Below are 18737 nucleotides of genomic sequence, written 5' to 3' on the forward strand. Positions count from 1 at the left end.
TAGGCGACCACCTCCCGTAAGCAACTACTTCGTAAACAACCGTTTTGTTTCTCAGTTAAATACTGTTTCAAGAGCTCTCTCGTAAGCGACCACCACTCAAATTTCTTAAGAGACCGCAACCACTTCTTAGGCCAGAAATTACACATATTCTTTTGCTTTTTGTTTCCGATAAGCGACCACGCAACATAATCACGTGTGATCGTTAGTAAATCATGACTTAGAAGTGACAAAAGTTCAATTTTTAATGACGCTTCCCCAGACTGCTGACAGATCCTGCGTATACTTAAAGCATTTTCGTTGTGCGGTTCCTTGCAGATTGTTTGCTTTTATGTTTTGGACCGTACATCTTTTCAGATACGATATCCTGTAGTTCTTTTTAACATGGTTTGGCCATGTACTTGTGAAGGAAAGTTTTGCTTTTCTTCTGATTCTCGGTTTGGTCTCTATCATGTCGCTGTCGTGTTAGGTTTTCTACGCAGTCCGATCAGCCTTGCAGAAATTTGTGACAGATAATAATAGTTTACAGACAGAGAAGATGGAGTAGAATAGATGTAGAAAAATCAAATAAATTAGTTTCTATTTGCCTAATTTTAGCTGCTAAGGTAAAATTTTTACGTAATTAACTAATCAATCCAGTATGACGCTTATTTTGTTGATCTTTTCCATAAGCGACCACCTCCCGTAAGCGACCACTTTGTCGTACACCAAGGGTGGTCGCTTACGAGAGAGTTGACTCGTTTTCTATTAAGACATCCGATCATTTATAGCAATACAAATGTCACACAATGCTCCCACAGTCGGATTCTTACTGCCTGGTTCAAGCCAAATTTTAAAAGAGAAAGAAAAATTTGTCGTCATTTGGTTACGTCCTCCTTCAAACGTAAAATTACGAAATTTCACATGGTAGTTCACGTAAAAGAAACTGCAAAAAAATGTACCAAAAAGTGTGATGCAGGTGCAAAGTTGTTGTTTTACTTACTAAATCTACCTTTTTTGGTTTTGTTTTGTTTTTTTATATTCTTTTTGCATCTTAAACTCCCTAATCAGTCCGTGTTATGAGTGACGGGGTGGGGTAGTTTTGTTTAACTATTTTACTAAGCCCCCTCAGTTGTTTTAGCCTTGCTACGGGCCTGGGTTATGGTTCGAAATATTTGAACTTTTACTTTAAAATTAGGGCGTACTGTTTACAAATATGCGCTGGGCATGAGTTACAGAAGTTGTTACCGCCATAAAATCGTCAGACTTTATTTTTATTGTTTACATCTTAATGACATTTCGTGTAATCGGACATGACGTTGTTTTTTGTTTTTTTTGTACCCGGATGAGGGCACATGGCATAGTTTTTGAGAAATGTACTACGGGTTGAATTTTTTTTACAGTTGGTGTAAAAATGCTTGTAGTCATTAAAAAGTCATCAAAATGTTACCCGAGGTAAGAGATTTGGATTTGGGAGCCGCGGGAACATTTTTCTGGTCCTAAACGAGCCGGAATCGAAGAATTTGTTATGGAATCGACCGATCCGACCGATGGCGGTCTGCATTTGGAAGTGCGTGGAGCTATGAATACACAAATTGTTATCCTGAGAAACAAGCGAGCGTCTGTGAAGCGACGAATTACGAATACCATAACGAAATTGAACAGTTCTATCGAGCAATTTGGAAGAAAGGCCATTATCCGCGGATATGTTCATATTCTGGAAGAATGTATAAACGAAGCACCTGTTCTAAATGATCGACTGGTGGCTGTTATTCCGAAAAACGAGCACGAAAAAGCCCTCACTTGGTACGAAGTGGAGCTGGAGAGAGTTCAGGAAGTGAAATTAGAGGCTGAAGCCCATCTTGAGCAAAGAGCAGACGAAAGCGTTAGTGGATTGAGCTCGGTAAATGCGAGTAAAATTTCGAGTAGAAGTGCTCATGAAATCCGAGCAAAGGTGACTTCGGCGGAAATCAAAGCAAAACAACTTGCTATGGAGAAACAGCGACGAAAGCAAGAGTTTGAGCAACAATTGGAACTTAAAAGGAAACTTGAACTGGTCCAGTACGAAGCTGAGAGAGTTAGATTTGAAGCTGAAAAAAGGAGAAAAACTCAACAAGCCGAAGACGAGGCTGCACGCCTTGCCGCCGAAGCTGAAATCCTTGAAAAGGCAGCAAACACTGTTAGGTATGACCACGAGTCTTTATCTAACCGATTGCTTGATTTTGAGGATGATTCTTTGGAAATAATTCCTTCTTCTACTGCTGAACAGTGTGTGGTCTCTCAACCACCCCCTGGTCTTGTGAAACAAGCACAAACAAATTGTGGAACTGTGTTGTCAACTAATAACACCTCGTGTACTGTTACATCATCCCCATCGTTTCAACAACCAAAGTTTATTATTCCATTTGTTGGTCCTTTGAGTAAGTCAAGGCCTGTAAAGGTGCTACAGCCATGGATTGGAGATTCATGTTCTCAGCCTGACATTACATCAGTTATAGCTGACCAAAAACAAGTGATTTATGGCTATTCTACACGTGATTGTCTTCCCAAGCTACAGCTTAGGAAGTTTGGTGGAGATCCCTTACATTGGTCTGACTGGTCATCAATGTTTAAATCAATTGTTCATGATGCTAATCTCTCCCTTAATGGAAAGATGCAACATCTTTAGAACTCTGTGGTCAGTAAAGCTAAGTCTGCAATTAAAGGGTATGGTTACAGTGGAGATTCTTACTACGAGGCACTGAAGGAATTGGAAAGCAGGTTTGGAAAACCTTTTCTTGTTGTAAAAGTCACGCTGGACAGATTGAGAAAAACTGCACGACTACAGAATGACAAACCCCATGAAGTGAGGAATCCATCAGATGTGGTGTCAACCACTGTGTGGACTTTCAAGAGGTTTGGATACGAGAATGATTTAGCAGCTGAAGCTAACCTTTCTCTTGCGGTGGATAAGCTGTCCCCAGAACTCAGAGTTAAATGGAAAGACTACATCAAGGCTGCAAACCAGCAGCGACCGACCCTGGTTGACTTGTGCAACTGGTTGAAAGGGCAGGCAGAGATCTATGATGATTGCTATACAATGATATCAAGCCGTAAGTCCCCATTCAGCCCTTTAAGAACAAATTTCGGTCAGGTATTCCCAGTGGAGGAACGGAAAGGCAGAGCACTTTCTCTGGTAATTATTCATCTCATCAGAAACCTACAAAATTGTGCTTTTTGGGAGACGGACAGCAACATAACTTGTCTGATTGTTCCAAATTCAAAGCTATGAGTGTTGAGGAACGTCGCAGTGAAGTTCAGAAACATAAGTTGTGTTTTCGTTGCCTTTAATCTGGGATTGGCTCAACAACTGTCCTAATAGGAAGCAGTGTGGTGTCAATGGATGTATATAAGGAGCGTCACTCCCTTAAGAAGCAGTGATTCCGTAGCAGCAACCTAATCCAATGAACATTCTAGCGCATCTCATAGCAACAGAGACTCAGTTTTGTTACAAGTGGTACCTGTAACACTTTATGGTCCAAAGGGATACTTCAACACGTATGCAATGTTAGACACTGGAAGCACACGCAGTTTGCTGTTGGCAGATGTTGCCCATAACCTTGGTTTGGATGGTCCGTTGGAAAGCGTGTTGTTGAATGGAATTCAGAAAACATCCGAACTGTTGACAAGGCGTGTGAGTTTACAAGTCAGTCCATTGAACGACCTTGGTAATCGATTTGATGTCAATGGAGTCCTGGTAGTTGATCGCCTGAATGTACCTGAAAGAAAGGTGGAACGTCAAGGAGTTACAGGAGAAATGGCCACACCTGTTGGACTTAGAGTTGACTGAAGTTGCTGGTACACAGGTCTCTCTACTTCTAGGCAGTGATGTCCCAGAGCTTATTGTGCCACTGGAAACCCGAAGCGGACCGAAAGGGTCACCAGTTGCAATTCGTACTGAACTTGGGTGGGCTATTACTTGCCGCCTACCTGGTTATATTCAAGACAGTGAGTCAGTTTGTAAAGTTCATGTGGTGACTGCGGATGAAGAGCTCCATGAAACAGTGAGATCTTGGTGACGGACTGAGAACTTTGGTTGCCGATATGACTATGATACCCGACATTCAGTTGAGGATGCAAATGTCATGAAGTTTCTGAATGAGAAAACCCAAAAGATGGATGGTCGATATGAGGTTCAGTTGATTTGGAAAGATCAGAACATCAGACTCCCTGACAACCGCATTGTGGCAGTCCATCGTCTTAATGTTCTGGAAAGGAGACTCCAACGTGATCCTGAGTTAGCAGCTGCCTATGAGAAAACCATCAGCTCAGACTTAGAGAAAGGGTACATCAAGAAGCTGACTAAGGAAGAAGCAAATGCACCCGTGAAGCACAAATGGTACCTGCCTCATCACCTTGTCCTAAATCCCAGTAAACCTGGAAAGGTTAGACGAGTATGTGATGCTGCTGTTGAGTTTCAAGGCTCTTCACTAAACAGTCATCTTCTGAGTGGTCCAGACTTAATGAACAATCTTGTGGGAATTTTCATGCGATTTCGAGAAGTTGCCCTTCGTTTTCTGTGGCGTCAATCACCTGGATCTGAGGCAGAAGTCTATCAATACCAGCGTCACATCTTTGGAGCCAAGTGTGCACCAACTTGTTCTATGCGCTTCTTAGAAGTGCAGAAGAAAATAAACTGCAGTTTCCAACTGCTGCCCTTGCAGTAAAGCGAAACTTCTACATGGATGACTTCTTCAAGTCCGTGGAATCGAGCAGCGAAGCTCTGGAGCTGCAACAGCAACTGGTTGCAATGCTGAAGCTTGCAGGATTTAACTTGACCAAATGGATCTCAAATGAGAAGGAAGTGATTGAGCGTATACCAGTATCAGAGAGAGCTCCATCTCTAAAGGTGGTTGAAGAAGAAATTGTCATGCCTGTGGAACGTTCTCTTGGTGTCATATGGGACACTAACTCTGACTGTTTTGTCTACAAGGTGGTTAAAAGGGACTTGGCAGACATGCGACGCAAAATTCTGAGTCTGATAGCATGATTGTTCGATCCAATTGGGTTCCTGGCTCCATTCCTGGTGCGAGCAAAAATCCTTCTTCAAAAAGTGTGGCAGTTTGGTATTGGCTGGGATGATGCACCACCACCAGAATTCCTCATAGAGTGGTCCAAATGACAGGAGGAACTGGAGGGGCTTTCAGAATTCTTTGTTCCCCGGTTTTATCGTCATGTTGTGGACAATCCATCTGTTATTGAGCTGCATGTATTTGGAGATGCCAGTGAACTGGCATTCTGCTCAGTAGCTTACTTTAGATTCAGCTATGCCAGTGGAGCTGTGAGATGTGCCTTTGTTACAGCTAAGACGCGAGTAGCACCCAAGAAGCCGCTGAGCATTCCTAAGCTTGAACTGCAGGCCGCAGTATTGAGTGCGAGGTTATCTGTTGTAGTAATCAAGGAGCATGATTACAACATTGATTCTAAATACCTTTGGACTGACATTAGCACTGTATTTCAGTGGATTCGTGGAGAGTCAAAGCGCCACCCCGCATTTATTGCTGATCGAATTGGTGAGATTCTGGACATGACAGAACCCAGTCAATGGAACCACTGTCCTGGTCCATTAAACCCTGCAGCTGATGGTAGCAGGGGACTTCCGGGTAGGTTGATCGAGTCAGAGAGCAGGTGGCTAAATGGTCCTGCCTTCCTACATCTCCCTGAAGAGAAGTGGCCAAAGGGGAATTCAAAACTTGAAGCCTCCAACCAACCTATGAATGACTTGCAAACCCAAGAAATGGCAGTAAATTGGACTGGTGCAGTGCAAGATTCAAGGCGTAAATTCATTTCTTTGGATAAGTACACATCCTTGACGCGACTCCTCAGAGTAACTGCCTTCAGTTTTCGGTTTATTTACAATTGCAGACGCGCAGTGGCTGAACGTCGAATTGGTCTGTTGTCAGTTGAAGAGTTGGAGCAAGCTCGGAAATTTTGGATCCGCAAGGCTCAAGCAGAGTCTTTTCCCCAAGAAGTTGCCACTCTTAAGAAAATTCTACCCATTTCAAGCAAGAGCAAATTGGTTTCTCTTTCACCCTTCTTGGACGAAAAAGGAATGGTTCGTGTTGGTGCTCGGATTGAGAGAGCCAATATACTTTATTCTGGCCGCCACCCTTTGGTGTTGTCACCTGAGCATGAGCTGAGCCGTCTTATCGTCATAAACTGCCATGAGAAGCTTAAACATGAAGGCGTTGGACATGTCCCAAACGAATTAAGACAACAGTACTGGATTCTGCGCTGCCGTGCAACAGTACGAAAGATCCTATATCAGTGTTCTTATTGCAGAAGACGAAGAGCAAAATTGATGGCTGGCCCTCCCTCTGATCGTCTACAAGTTGCACCGGCATTCTCGAAAGTTGGAGTAGATTTCTTTGGTCCACTAAAAGTGAAGCATCTCAGGAAGGAAGAAGAGAGACATGGTTGCCTCTTTACTTGTCTCGTGACAAGAGGTGTGCATTTGGAAGTTGCGCACTCTTTGTCTACTGACTCTTTCATCATGTGTCTTCGACGGTTTATAGCAAGACGAGGTAAACCAACTGTCATCTACTCTGACAATGGAACAAACTTCGTGGGAATCAAGATCGAATTGCAAGTACACTGAGTCAAGAAGGAATTCAGTGGGTATTCAATCCACCCGCGGCATCCCATATGGGGGGAGTATGGGAGCGTTTGGTGAGGTCTTGTAAGAAAGCCCTTGATGCTGTCCTGCGGAATCAAGTCCTCACGGATGAAGTATTAGTGACCGCCATTACTGAAGTTGAGTGGCTAGTCAACAGTCGTCTTTTGACTGAAGTGAGCTCTGATGTGGAGGATCTTGAAGCGCTGACTCCGAATCATTTTATTGTTGGTAGAGAGAAAGAGAAATCGTCTCAGAAGCGTTGGCGTCAGGCACAAGTTATCACCACCCACGTCTGGAATCGTTGGTTGCGAGAGTACCTGCCTGGTTTAGCTGTTCGCAAGAAGTGGTTTCAACCTATGGCGAATTTTAAGATTGGTGATTTGGTGCTTGTGGTAGACTATGGAACCCCGAGAGGCTCCTGGCCTCTTGGCAGAATTGTGAGAGTTTTCCCTGGCCATAACAATGTCGTGAGATCAGCTGAAGTGAAGACCAAGTTTGGTTTGATGAAACGTCCTATTGTGAAACTAGCCCTCCTAGAAGAGTGTTCGCCCATTTAACTCGGCCGAACACGGGGGGAGGATGCTACCGCCATAAAATCGTCAGACCTTATATTGATTGTTTACATCTTAATGACATTTCGTGTAATCGGACATGACGTTGTTTTTTGTTTTTTGTACCCGCATGAAAGCACATGGCATGGTTTTTGGAGAAATGTACTACGGGTTGAATTTTTTTTACAGCTGGTGTAAAAATGCTTGTAGTCATTAAAAAGTCATCAAAATGTTACCCGAGGTAAGAGATTTGGATTTGGGAGCCGCGGGAACACAAAGTCGAGCACAAAATGTTCAAAACAATTAATGACTCTAGGAATATTTCTCCCAAAGAAATAATTCTAGTCTCTAACTAAAATTTAAGAAAAGAATACAGGAAAAATAATGTTTGGTTGTAGCCCGAAATATTTCAGTGAGCGCTTAAAATAAGAGCGTGTGTACAAAACTTATGCGCTGTGGATTGCGAGCGAATCACACAAGTCCAGCACAAAATGTTCAAAACAACACATAAATCTGTGAATGTTTCTTCTACAGAAATAATTCTAGTCTCTAAGTAAACGTTAACAAACGGAGAATACAGGAAAAATAATGTTTTGTTGTGGCACGAAATATTTCAGTGAGCGCTTAAAATTAGAGTGTGTTTACAAAACTTATGCGCTGTGAATTGCGAACGAATCACACAAGTCCAGCGCAAAATGTTCAAAAGAATTCATAACTCTGTGAATATTTCTCCTACAGAAATAATTCTAGTCTCTAAATAAACGTTACCAAACAGAGAATATAGGAAAAATAATGTTTGTTTGTGGCCCGAAATGTTTCAGTGAGCGCTTTAATTTAAAATTAGAGCGTGTTTACTAAACAAATGGGCTGCAAATGGCGAATTATTTAGAGACGCCCAGCACAAAATGTTCAAAACAATTCATAACTCTGGGAATATATTTTTCTTACAGAAATAATTCTAGTCTCTTAGTAAACGTTAACAAAAAAAGAATAGAAGAAAAATAATGTTTGGTTGTGGCCTGAAATATTTCAGTGAGCGCTTAAAATTATAGCCTGCGTGCAGACGTCTCGTATTTCTTCCTACGTCGAAAAACGGATGTCTGCGCCATGGCGGTTTTAATCGTGTTCCCGTATCCTGTTAATTATGCGAAGGTTTGTCAGGGGAGCGAAAAACGGTTTTGTCCAGTAGAACTCGTTTGGAAGGCGGACTTTTATCATCGTTTTCGACAATCTTTTTTTCTTTTTTGGACCAGTAGCTCTACCTTCGAAGCTTCAACACAGTACACGTTGTAAATTTCCTCCTCGACATTTCTCAAGTTGTTGCTTTCGCAGCTTTCCAACACACACACACACACACACACACACACACAAAAAAAAAACCACAAGTTCTGCCTATATATGATGATGCATGGGTCACAGCAAAGTCGAGCGATGCAATTTCGTCGGTAACCTTAAATACTCTACGTCCTTCAACGAGATTTCGAAAAACATAAAACATAACATACACACACATCAAACACAGTTGGCCGCCATGTTTTTCGCGCAAAAATTACACGAGCATAATTATTCATTGAATGACCAATCAGAGTAGACCAAACATTTCACGAACAAAGGACATTTGTTTGGCATCCAATCAGAGCGCGGTCCACGGATCCTTGAGAAACAACAGGATACCGGAACACGATTAAAACCGCCATGGCGCAGACGTCCGTTTTTCGACGTAGGAAGAAATACGAGACGTCTGCACGCAGGCTAAAAATTAGAGCGTGTTTACAAAACTTATGCGCTGAGAATGGTGAATGAATTATAGAAGTCCAACACAAAATGTTCAAAACAATTCATAACTCTGTGAATATTTCTCTTACGGAAATAATCCAAGTCTATAAGTAAACGTTAACAAAAGGAGAATACAGGAAAAACAATGTTTGGTTGTGGTCCGAAGTATTTAAACGTTTACTGCGTGTTTACAAATGTGCCATGCGAATGAATTACACAAGTCCAACACAAAACATAACTCTGTGAATAGCTCTGTGAATGTTCAAAATTAATTTTTCCGCGAATATTTGCCGTATGGCAACGATTTAAGTATTTGTGTATAATTTGAAGTATTTCAAATATGGAAAATAACCGACAGTTGCTTGGAAAAATGCATTTAATTTCTATGCGACTTGCGAGTTGCTTACTAACCAGGCTCACAACATCTTTGTTTTCAACTGACATTTCGCCTGTTTATTCGTCGATCGCTCTCGGGTTTCAAATTTGCTTATTAGTCGCCTGCTTTCTCGTCATATGTAGTTTGACAACATATTCAACGAATACAAGAAATTAGTGTTCTTCAAAATTCTCGTTTGTTTTTCTTAAAGAAGTAAGCCATCCCACTTCCCGCACAAGTTGAGTGTGACATTTCACGGTGGCTCACATAGAGGGGCGGACGCATGTACGTACGCCGGACGGACAGTGATGTCATAACCAAAATTTTTCGCATACATGGGTTTACCAAAATCTCTTATCAATGGGACTCCGCGCGCGTTTGGCGATCGGAGCGCCGCTAATAATCTAATTCTTCCAATTTTTTGCCGTGCCTTAATCTATTATTGAACTATAATTATCTACCCTATTACAATCTATTATTATTATAATCCATGGATTAATATTAATCCGAGTTGCCCTGTTTTAAGCCAGCAAGTTGTAAGACTTTCCCGCCGTATCCCGCCGTTGTTGTGTACTCGCTTCTAATTGGTCTAGAAACAACTAACTTGACTGCGCTTACGTCATCACTCGCACATGCGCCGAACCGTGAAACTCTCTCTTTAAGCGTAATTGCGTACAATTTGTATAATGCCGCCAAGGAGTTTTAATCCTAAGGCCGGAACCGCTTGTCGCACATTATATGTTTGTCGTATTTTGCGCGGATTGTTGAAGATATTGCAGGAGCAAGCGTAAAAGCTTCAGCTTCACGTCAAGCAAACCTAAACTCTTCTTGTTTTATGACATTCTTGTTATAAAATTTAAAAAGCTTCCATAAATAACTCTTAAAATAAAATTTTAACAGACATACACAGACAGAATTTGGGTAATCTAGAGCTGGAAAAGTGAGGTTATTAACAAAATAATTTCCGTCCCTTTTTGTTTAACAGGGCAGGCGGAACACGAGTAGCGCTTGTGACGTTTAGCACTGAAGCAAAGCTTGAATTTAACTTAGGAGATAAAATTGTGGACACGCTTGAAAGGGCCGTCAGAGTTCTTGACAATGTAACTTGTACAAGAGGAATAAGTTCGGTAGATCTTGCTTTGGAATTGGTCAGGGGGAAAGTTGTACCAGTAACTCGTAGGGACAGCCAGCGAGTGATGATGTTTATTACAGACGGAGAAGGGATCACTGGTGGAGCTAGATCGAGGGCCCGAGATATCAGAGAGAATGGTGCCTTTACAGTGTTTGCCATTGGTAAGGATAGTATCAAGAGTAGAGGTTTTGTTTTTCTTGGCTTTGACTCAACATAAAAAGCAATATTTTTTGAATTGAACAATACAACACGAAAGTATTCTAACCGAAATACCTTTTCAGCACCTAGAACGCATGAGTGACAAAATTTTAAAGATGATGAGTGGGTGATTCCATACCACACAGCTTCAAAGCCTTTCTTCTTTTGGTTAAAAGTCAGTTTTATGACATTCTTTAGCCTATTTTCTTCTCCCTGAGTAATATATTTGAAGTAAAGAATACCTGGGCTTCACAAACGTTTGAAGCAGGAGCTTTTGGGGAATTTAACTCCGTGGCTGAGTGATAGGTGCCTTTTTACCTTCCGAGATCTTTTTTAACTTCCATTGCAGCTCTTGACTCATTCTGTTACAGGCAGAAGAACATTTACACATACGACCCACAGCCAATAGTATTTAGAGTACTCAATTTCATTTGCGTGAGCTAAGCAAATAAAGGAAATTCTAAAGATATTACTTTTCGCGCCTTTGCAAACTCAAGCTCATTTCTTATTCGAAAAAACAGCAGGTGTTAAGCACTTATGTGATTTACTTGACGGTCAATAAGGCTCCGATATTTCCTCCAGTACACTGAGTGAGATGCAACTACAAAAAGTTGTTGAAGTTACGATGATTAGAGAATTAAACACAAAACTATACTGCTAAAGAAAAAAATCAAATTGACACTATTGATAACTCGTGGATATGGCGATGGAAGTGTCCGTTGATGCCATGGTTTTAACTAAAAGGTGGCTTTTATTTATAATAGTTTAGAATGGTCTTTGAAATGTCATAGTGACGGTGATGTAATTGCGGAGACGCTCTTAGGGCTCTTCACGCGTTTGTCTCCTACGGATAGGGATTGGGGGGCGGGGGAGGAATACGTTACGAGCGCAAGGAGGGTCTTCACCATTACATTACCGCGGGAAGGCTTGTCGGACATTTTGAATGAAACGCCTAAACCACCTGTGAGTGGCTTGAGGTTTGATACTACTTTTAAACCTTTTAAAAATATATTTTAGATTTGATCGCAGGCAATCCTAAACGAGATATTTACGAGCAAAAATACTGGCTTTTTAGCCTGGAAGACCGTAAGCGAGACCTAAATCCGGAATTTACACCCTAAATAAAAAAATCAGTCAATCAATCAACTGACGACTGACAAAACTGTGGCCCTCGGATTCCAGATAGGAGAACCCAGAGAAAAACCCTCGGAACAAGGACGAGAAGCAACAACAAACTCAACCCACATATAACGTCAAGTCCGGGAATCGAGCCCGGGCCACAGTTCATTGGTGGGAGGCAAGTGCTCTCACCACTATTAATATTGGTGGAACAAATTTGCCTATCGATAGTTACGGTAAAATTGCGCGTCTCCGTTTTCTTTTTGTTTGGCAGATTTTCATTTAAATCAGGGAATCTAAACCTTCTTTGGCTTTCAGTGAGCCTGCCGTTTTCCAGAGCCGTAAGCTATCCGTTCGGTACCTGTCCGTTGTTTGATGGATCACGTTTATCTTACGCAGCGAAATCCTTTACTGCATCGAAATCGCCTTCGGTAAACTATGCGAACTACGACTGAGGGACACGAGCATGTGAATGTCAGTGTGCATATTTTCCTCTGGTGAAGTCACAATTTAATTTTTTAATTCATGAGTCTTTTCACGTCATGAATTTATTTATTTTCGTGTTTTACAAAAACGGAGCAAGCTTTTAATAAGCTGATATCACTCAGGAAGTGTTCTGTTGCTGTTTTAAAATGACCAAGAAATAAAATTAAATGCTACAGCTGTCGGAAAGCTATTTACATGTGGGCAACCCGAAAAGACTGACCCTTGGTCCGTGGACCCCTCCACCCGACTGAATCCACGGAATACCCCCTACTGAACCCCTCTACGGACCACCCTATTAAATTAAAAAAAAAAACGAACAAACAAAAATACTTATCGCAAGTGGAGGTGGTGACACGTCCACTCGTGCGATATTTACAGCCGTGGTATTTCGTAAAATTTGTAGGCACTGGTTCAAGCTCAGCCACATAATATGTATATGGCAAAATTGTACTTCTTCGTCGTAGAAAATGTACCGAAGAAGCGAGTGTGTTTTACAACTGGATGACAAAACTGTTTGTTTTCTGTTCTTCTCCGCCATTTTATTCTCGCCCCCGGATAAAAGTCCATTGCAGCCCAGAGGCTGGATTACGGACTGTACAATACATAATGCTAATTAAACACGCGATAAGATAAAAAAAAAGAACTATTATAAATAAATAAATAACAGTATAAGTGAAAATAAAAAACAAAGGAACAAAGATACTACGTCGGAGCCGAAAAAGTGTGATTTAGACAAGCAGGGCTATTACATATGCACCATATTTTCATTTGATCAAGCTCATTGGACTCGTTTGACTTATACCATTGAGCTAAGGCACAAGGAAAGGAGGTGGATTTGAAAGAAATACACTGAAGAGATTTAATATAAAGACAGTTAAAGTACTGGTAAGACTTCAAGAGTGGTGAAGAGGTATGACATGAAAGGCTGGCCTTCGGAAAAAGAGCAAGTTGATGAGCTTGCCGGGGAGCACTGGAGTTTCAGAGAAGAGTTACGCGTAGAAGATGGACTGCTCTTCAAATCTGACCGACTAGTTGTCCCAAAAACATTGAGAGCCAAAGTGTTGGATGGAATTCATGGAGCACACCTCGGAGAAAACAAAAGTATTTGCTTTGCAAGGGACTGTGTTTTCTGGCCGTGAAAGCCAGCTCGTGCCCTATTTGTAACGCTTGTCGAAACCAACAGCGGAGAGAGTCACTGTATCCACATGACATACCAGGATTACCATCTGATGGCAAACAGTCGGGACTGACCTATTTAAATATGCAGGCCACACTTACCTATTGGTCACTGATTTCTATTTAAAGTACTTTGAAATAGAGCTACTTCACCAGAAAAACTGCCTTCTGTGTCATAAACAACCCGAAGAAGACATTTGCAAGGTTTGGAATCCCAGACGAGGTTGTCAGCGATAATGGCTCGCAGTACAGTAATACCAGAAATTTATTCTACTGTACACATGAGTTCAAAGAATTTGCCCAAGAGTGGGGATTCCACCATACTACTACTCACTACTAGCCACAGAATGATTGCTCAGACCATTGCAGTTTTTCAAATATCATTTTCTCCTTTTTTTGCTTTATGATCACCTTTGCTTCTAAAATCAGAGTATTTTGTCTCTATACCACAATTGGTACCCTCCTCTTAGATAAAACAATAGTTTCCCCGCTTCCTCCTCTCCCCGTATTAACTACATTCATTAACCTATTTTTTAATGTCATATTCTCTCAAAATTGTTTGAGGGCCAGTTGAAAAAGCAATAGAAACGATTTTGATTTCAAAATATTTGGAATCTCAAATAAAGCAATTGGCCATGGTTTGCCATAGTTTTTGAACTGAGAAGTTGGCGTCCGATACAAAGCGCCAAGGCAGCATCTAGAGATTATTTTCAGCAAACGTGTGTATCTATTGACAAGTTGAATGCATTGTAACAAGCTTTAAGGTGGCCGAAAACAGTTTGCGCCCTTTTTGCAGATTCTGTCAGTGATGCTATTAAGCGCGATGATGCTATTAAGGGATGCTTTTAAGGTGAGTTTTACTCTTAAAATTACTCAGGTTCCCGTTTGTGAGTCCTTCTTCATTTATCACCAAACAAAGAAATTGAATTCACGAAGAGCTAAGCTTTTTTGCACTTTTTTCATCTTTGCTAAGAAAACCTAATTAAAAGCCGCGCATGCGCTTTTGCCCAAAAAATTTTGACTGAATGTTTTAATGGAAATGAACTATTTCCTCAAGAACCGCGCGTTAACATTTCGTAAAATTTGATAAAACAGTAGTTCTCTAAGGGCATATGTCGCCTACAAACAGAAATCAAAATGTAACAGACAATAAGCTTTAATTTGATACCAAAGTCACTATGTCCCATGGGGGGTGCTACGAAAATCAATTTTTCAGGCCTTGGCTCATGGACTAAGAAGGTATCTCCAAAAAAACATTAAAGTGCAAAACCAACATTAACAGGGAATCTCTCTGTTAAAATTACATGAAAGCAGCGTCACTATGTCAATATTTTGCGAGTTTTCCTAGATACAAAAAATGAAAAAAAAAATATCTAACGAGTGCATTTTCTAAAAATTGAGGAAAACCATTATTTGGTAATAGTTTAATGCGTTGCCATGGCAACTGTACCTTGCTCAAAGAGAAGTACATGTATCAAAATTTACTCTTTCTTAATAAATCTTGCACTATGCTAATTTCGGGTGCTCAGAAGTACGTAGTTTTCAAATAATGTTTACTAACTGTGTTTGGCCACCTTAAATAAACATTATTTTCTTAACTATGGAAGAAAATACTCAAAAATGCTGTTTAATTAGCCACGATAAAGGTCGTTTATTGTCAGGCAGACGGACAGACAGACTACACGGGCTTGTTGAACTCCTGCGAAAAACTGAACATAAAAATACAGCCACGTTTATTTGATGGAAGTTTCGCCTTCAAAAACAGGTTTTTTACTGTACACTTATTTAATAGTTTCATTAGCTAATTCAATTAATGTATTCCTGTAAATTAATATAGTTAATTTATTGTTTTGTAATTTTTTACACGACTCCTAGGAAGAGCATTTTTATAATAAGATTTCGTGTTCTTAAATTAAGACTAATGATAATAATGATAATGATGATGATGATGATGATGATGATGATAATGTACATAGGCATTTTCCAGTGATGTATTCATAAGACCGTATTCCCAGAAGGATGTCTAACTTAACTTCAAACGATCGTTTCAATACGGTAAGCCGTCTTCCTTCCCGAACGATTTGAGAATTCACAAATCTCGTTAAAATTTAACGCCGGCTACTACGCGATCACGGCATTTCACGTTATGCCAGAATTCTCGAAAACGAAATATCTTTGGAAAGTTTTACTGTTATTTTCGCAGATAGTTCTCTAAAGGGATTCTCTTGACAAAATATGAGGAAATCAGAAATTTTAGCGTGTTCTCGATATTCTCAGTCAGCCGCTCTTAAGTGTGATTTCACTATCACCAAAACAAAACTTGTACGCAAAACATTTATTCGCCTGTTTTTGTGAATTTTACAAAGGTCGTTGTTTAGTTTCTTTCTGTAATGATTGCAATGAAATATCACGGCTTGTTTTTTTTTTTTTTTTCCATTTACTACTCCAGGATACATTGATATGCTTATGTCCGATCTCACCCTTGCACTAAACCGCATTTGAATATGTATATAGAAAATGTGGTATATAAATACCATTACCTGATACATTCGAAGTCTGTTTTATCGTTATTCTACTCTTTAATTTTTCTCTGACGTTTACCCACGGCTTCAGGAGCTGAACTTGCTATCATGATGGAACAGATTGTATCCATATTACTTTACTCTTATTTATTTATCTATTTATTTAAAAGTTAACGATCAGTAATTGCTATTTTAGGAACACCTACTTGTTTATGTTCTTACAGGTGTTGGAAAAAGGCTTCGAACGCGTGAACTAATGAACATTGCGACAATGGATAGAAATAATAATCACGTGATCACACTGAGGAAGCACACAGACATCCGGAAGGCGATAAGGAAAGCAGCGTATTTGAAGATAGGTAAATTAAATTACTTATTCGCTATTTCACTCCACTTTTTTGGATGACTTTACCTTACAGTATTATTGGAGCTTGCAAGCGGCTCATGTCAAATTGCCTTTTGAATATGGCGATAGGTACGCAACCAACAGCGCGTCAGCTATCTGAAAGACCGATTTAATCGTTGTACCTTAAATAACCCTTACATCTAAACCTACTACAAACGCAAAACATTTCTTTCCCTCTCCTAACCACAATGCTAGAGACATGCAATAATCCCCATCGCAACAATCTTTTTATAACAGAGACTCAGTCCGAGAGGCCAGGGAAGCTTTTGTAACTTAAAAAGGCAGAACAATTGCTCCTGATGATCTCATCATCCGCGAAGAAACAAATTAGTTATTTTTGTTTTCTTTTTCTTCCTATTTCATTTTTAGTATTCCAGTACGTATTTTATTTTTACGCTGTCTGTCAAGTTAGTATTCCGTGTTTCCGGTATTACGCAAACATTACTAGGTAAACAAAACTTCCAGTGTAAATTCTCATTATACCTGTAGAAGCCGTGTTTGGCCTACACAACCATTTAAAATCATTCTACGTTATATCGGTCTCTGCTTTTGCATCCTTGTTGTTTTCGCCGGTTAGATCACCAGTTTTGATCTAACGCATAACAGCAGGATAATCGTCCACGGTTGATTGCTTGAACATTTAATTGAAGTAAAGCTTTGTTTTCCACCGCGGTCCGCACTGTTCATGGCTGCCGCTGCCCGGGTAAAATGGCTTTGCACGTGCGTGAGGTGTTGGCCATACCGCTGGACATACTGTTTTTACGTACAAGGGTTGACTCTGGTTCCCGGTGTATCGGTTTGTCGGATTCTATGGCGGCAATTTTAAAGCACTTTTGTGACTTTGGGGAACTGCCTCTTCTTAAGAGTGACAGAATAAGTGCGATCGGTTTTCAGAAAAGAAAAAAAAAGAGAGAGATTTGTAGGTTATGTTTTTCTTTTGACAGACATAGCCTCCGGAGGTCAAGAAAAGAGTTTTATGCCAGAACTCCAACCAGTTTGAAAACCCACCCTTGCATTTGAATTCACTCCTGCCTAGGAATCGCTCAAAATTGCACGAGTAGGCATTTTTAACCCAATGTAAGAATACAAATAGCGTGAAATATCTTTCAACACGAGAAGAGATATTTCGTATCTCCAAGCGGCCATCTAATGTTCTGTTTTATTATATGAACACCAATGAAATAACAAATCATTGTAAAAGGCGCGATCTATTATGTCACCATAGCAACGGTGATCTTTCCACCTCAGAAAGATAACACGTCATTTTCACTTGTGAAGATATCATGTTTTCGCGCGAAAGCTCACCTGGTATTTCATTGGTGTTTATATAATAAAACGTTTTCCTCATTTCATTGAGCTAGTTATTCAGGCTTTCATTTATTTGGTTCCCAATCGTTCCCTCTAATTCTCGTTGCTCGATTCTCGTTCTAGTTGTCGAAAAAATAAAGATAGCCAACTTCACTGCAAATGCTAGCGGTCTTGTCAAGATTCAACGGCAAACCGTTGTGTCTTCGTCAAATCACTGGTGCGGGACACGAACTGCAATGGAAACCTGAAAAGAATGTTAAGAAAACCGTTATATTAAAAACATAATAAAAAAGATTTCTAGCACATCGTGCGATCCAGGTGGATGCACGTGCATTTATAGACCATTCAAAAACTCATTCATAATTCATAAGCCTATTGACCTATCAAATGGTCGATAAAACATCACTAGCCTGCGTTGCAGCTGGACTAATCACTCAAGACCAGGGATCGTGGAGACTGTCTGACACGCAGGCTATGAACATCACGTGCAGTAGTTTTAAAACCCGTTAAAACCTCCTCCTTATTAGTATGCGGTGTTTAATGTTTTTCTCGTATGCTAATTCCAAAGTTCACAAAAGCATCATTGTTATGAATTCTCTTGACACACGCTTTTCCAGGAATATTTTTGAAGCCGTTCAAAAGACTCGCAGCACGTGTTCTGCGCCTCGTGGTTTTAAATCCCGATAAAACACTGTTGCCCGTGTTTTAAATATTACGGGACCGCTCAGAGCCACCAGGTGATTCTTGTTTGAACTTACTAGAATGGATACTCCAAAACAAGGTTGGAAGCGTTATGAATTTACGCAGCAAAAAGTTCATTTCAGTAAATCAAAATAATACATGCCTTGAACCCGGGTCGTTTACTTCATATCTCCTATCCATATGCAAAAGCTGGCGAAAAAAGTAATTTTTAATTAACTTATTTCACCGAGTTAACCATGGCAACAAATGACAGCTGAAGGTTTTCAAATCAGTCCCTAGGCGTAAATAGTGACTAGTGTAGATCAATTATTAACTCCAAAACGCTGATCTCTGCCTAAATGGAGCTCTATTCTC

General features: G+C 40.4%; 1 protein-coding gene across 5 annotated transcripts in view; it reads left to right on the forward strand.

The window, feature by feature from the left end:
* Window positions 1–18737, forward strand: part of LOC146484748 (uncharacterized) — a 198647-nt gene that overhangs the window by 44629 nt on the left and 135281 nt on the right. For all 5 annotated transcript variants that reach the window (XR_014863547.1, XM_085104405.1, XM_085104406.1 and 2 more), the window contains 2 exons: window positions 10320–10627; window positions 16192–16326. Coding sequence is in view for 4 of the 5 variants with exons in the window: in XM_085104405.1 (XP_084960531.1) it covers window positions 10320–10627; window positions 16192–16326 (443 nt within the window). In the remaining variant the exon portion in view is untranslated. The remainder of the gene's footprint in view (window positions 1–10319; window positions 10628–16191; window positions 16327–18737) is intronic.

This window comes from Pavona decussata, unplaced genomic scaffold, assembly GCF_977016875.1.
Source record: "Pavona decussata unplaced genomic scaffold, jaPavDecu1.1 SCAFFOLD_30, whole genome shotgun sequence".
Taxonomy (NCBI): Eukaryota; Metazoa; Cnidaria; class Anthozoa; order Scleractinia; family Agariciidae; genus Pavona; species Pavona decussata.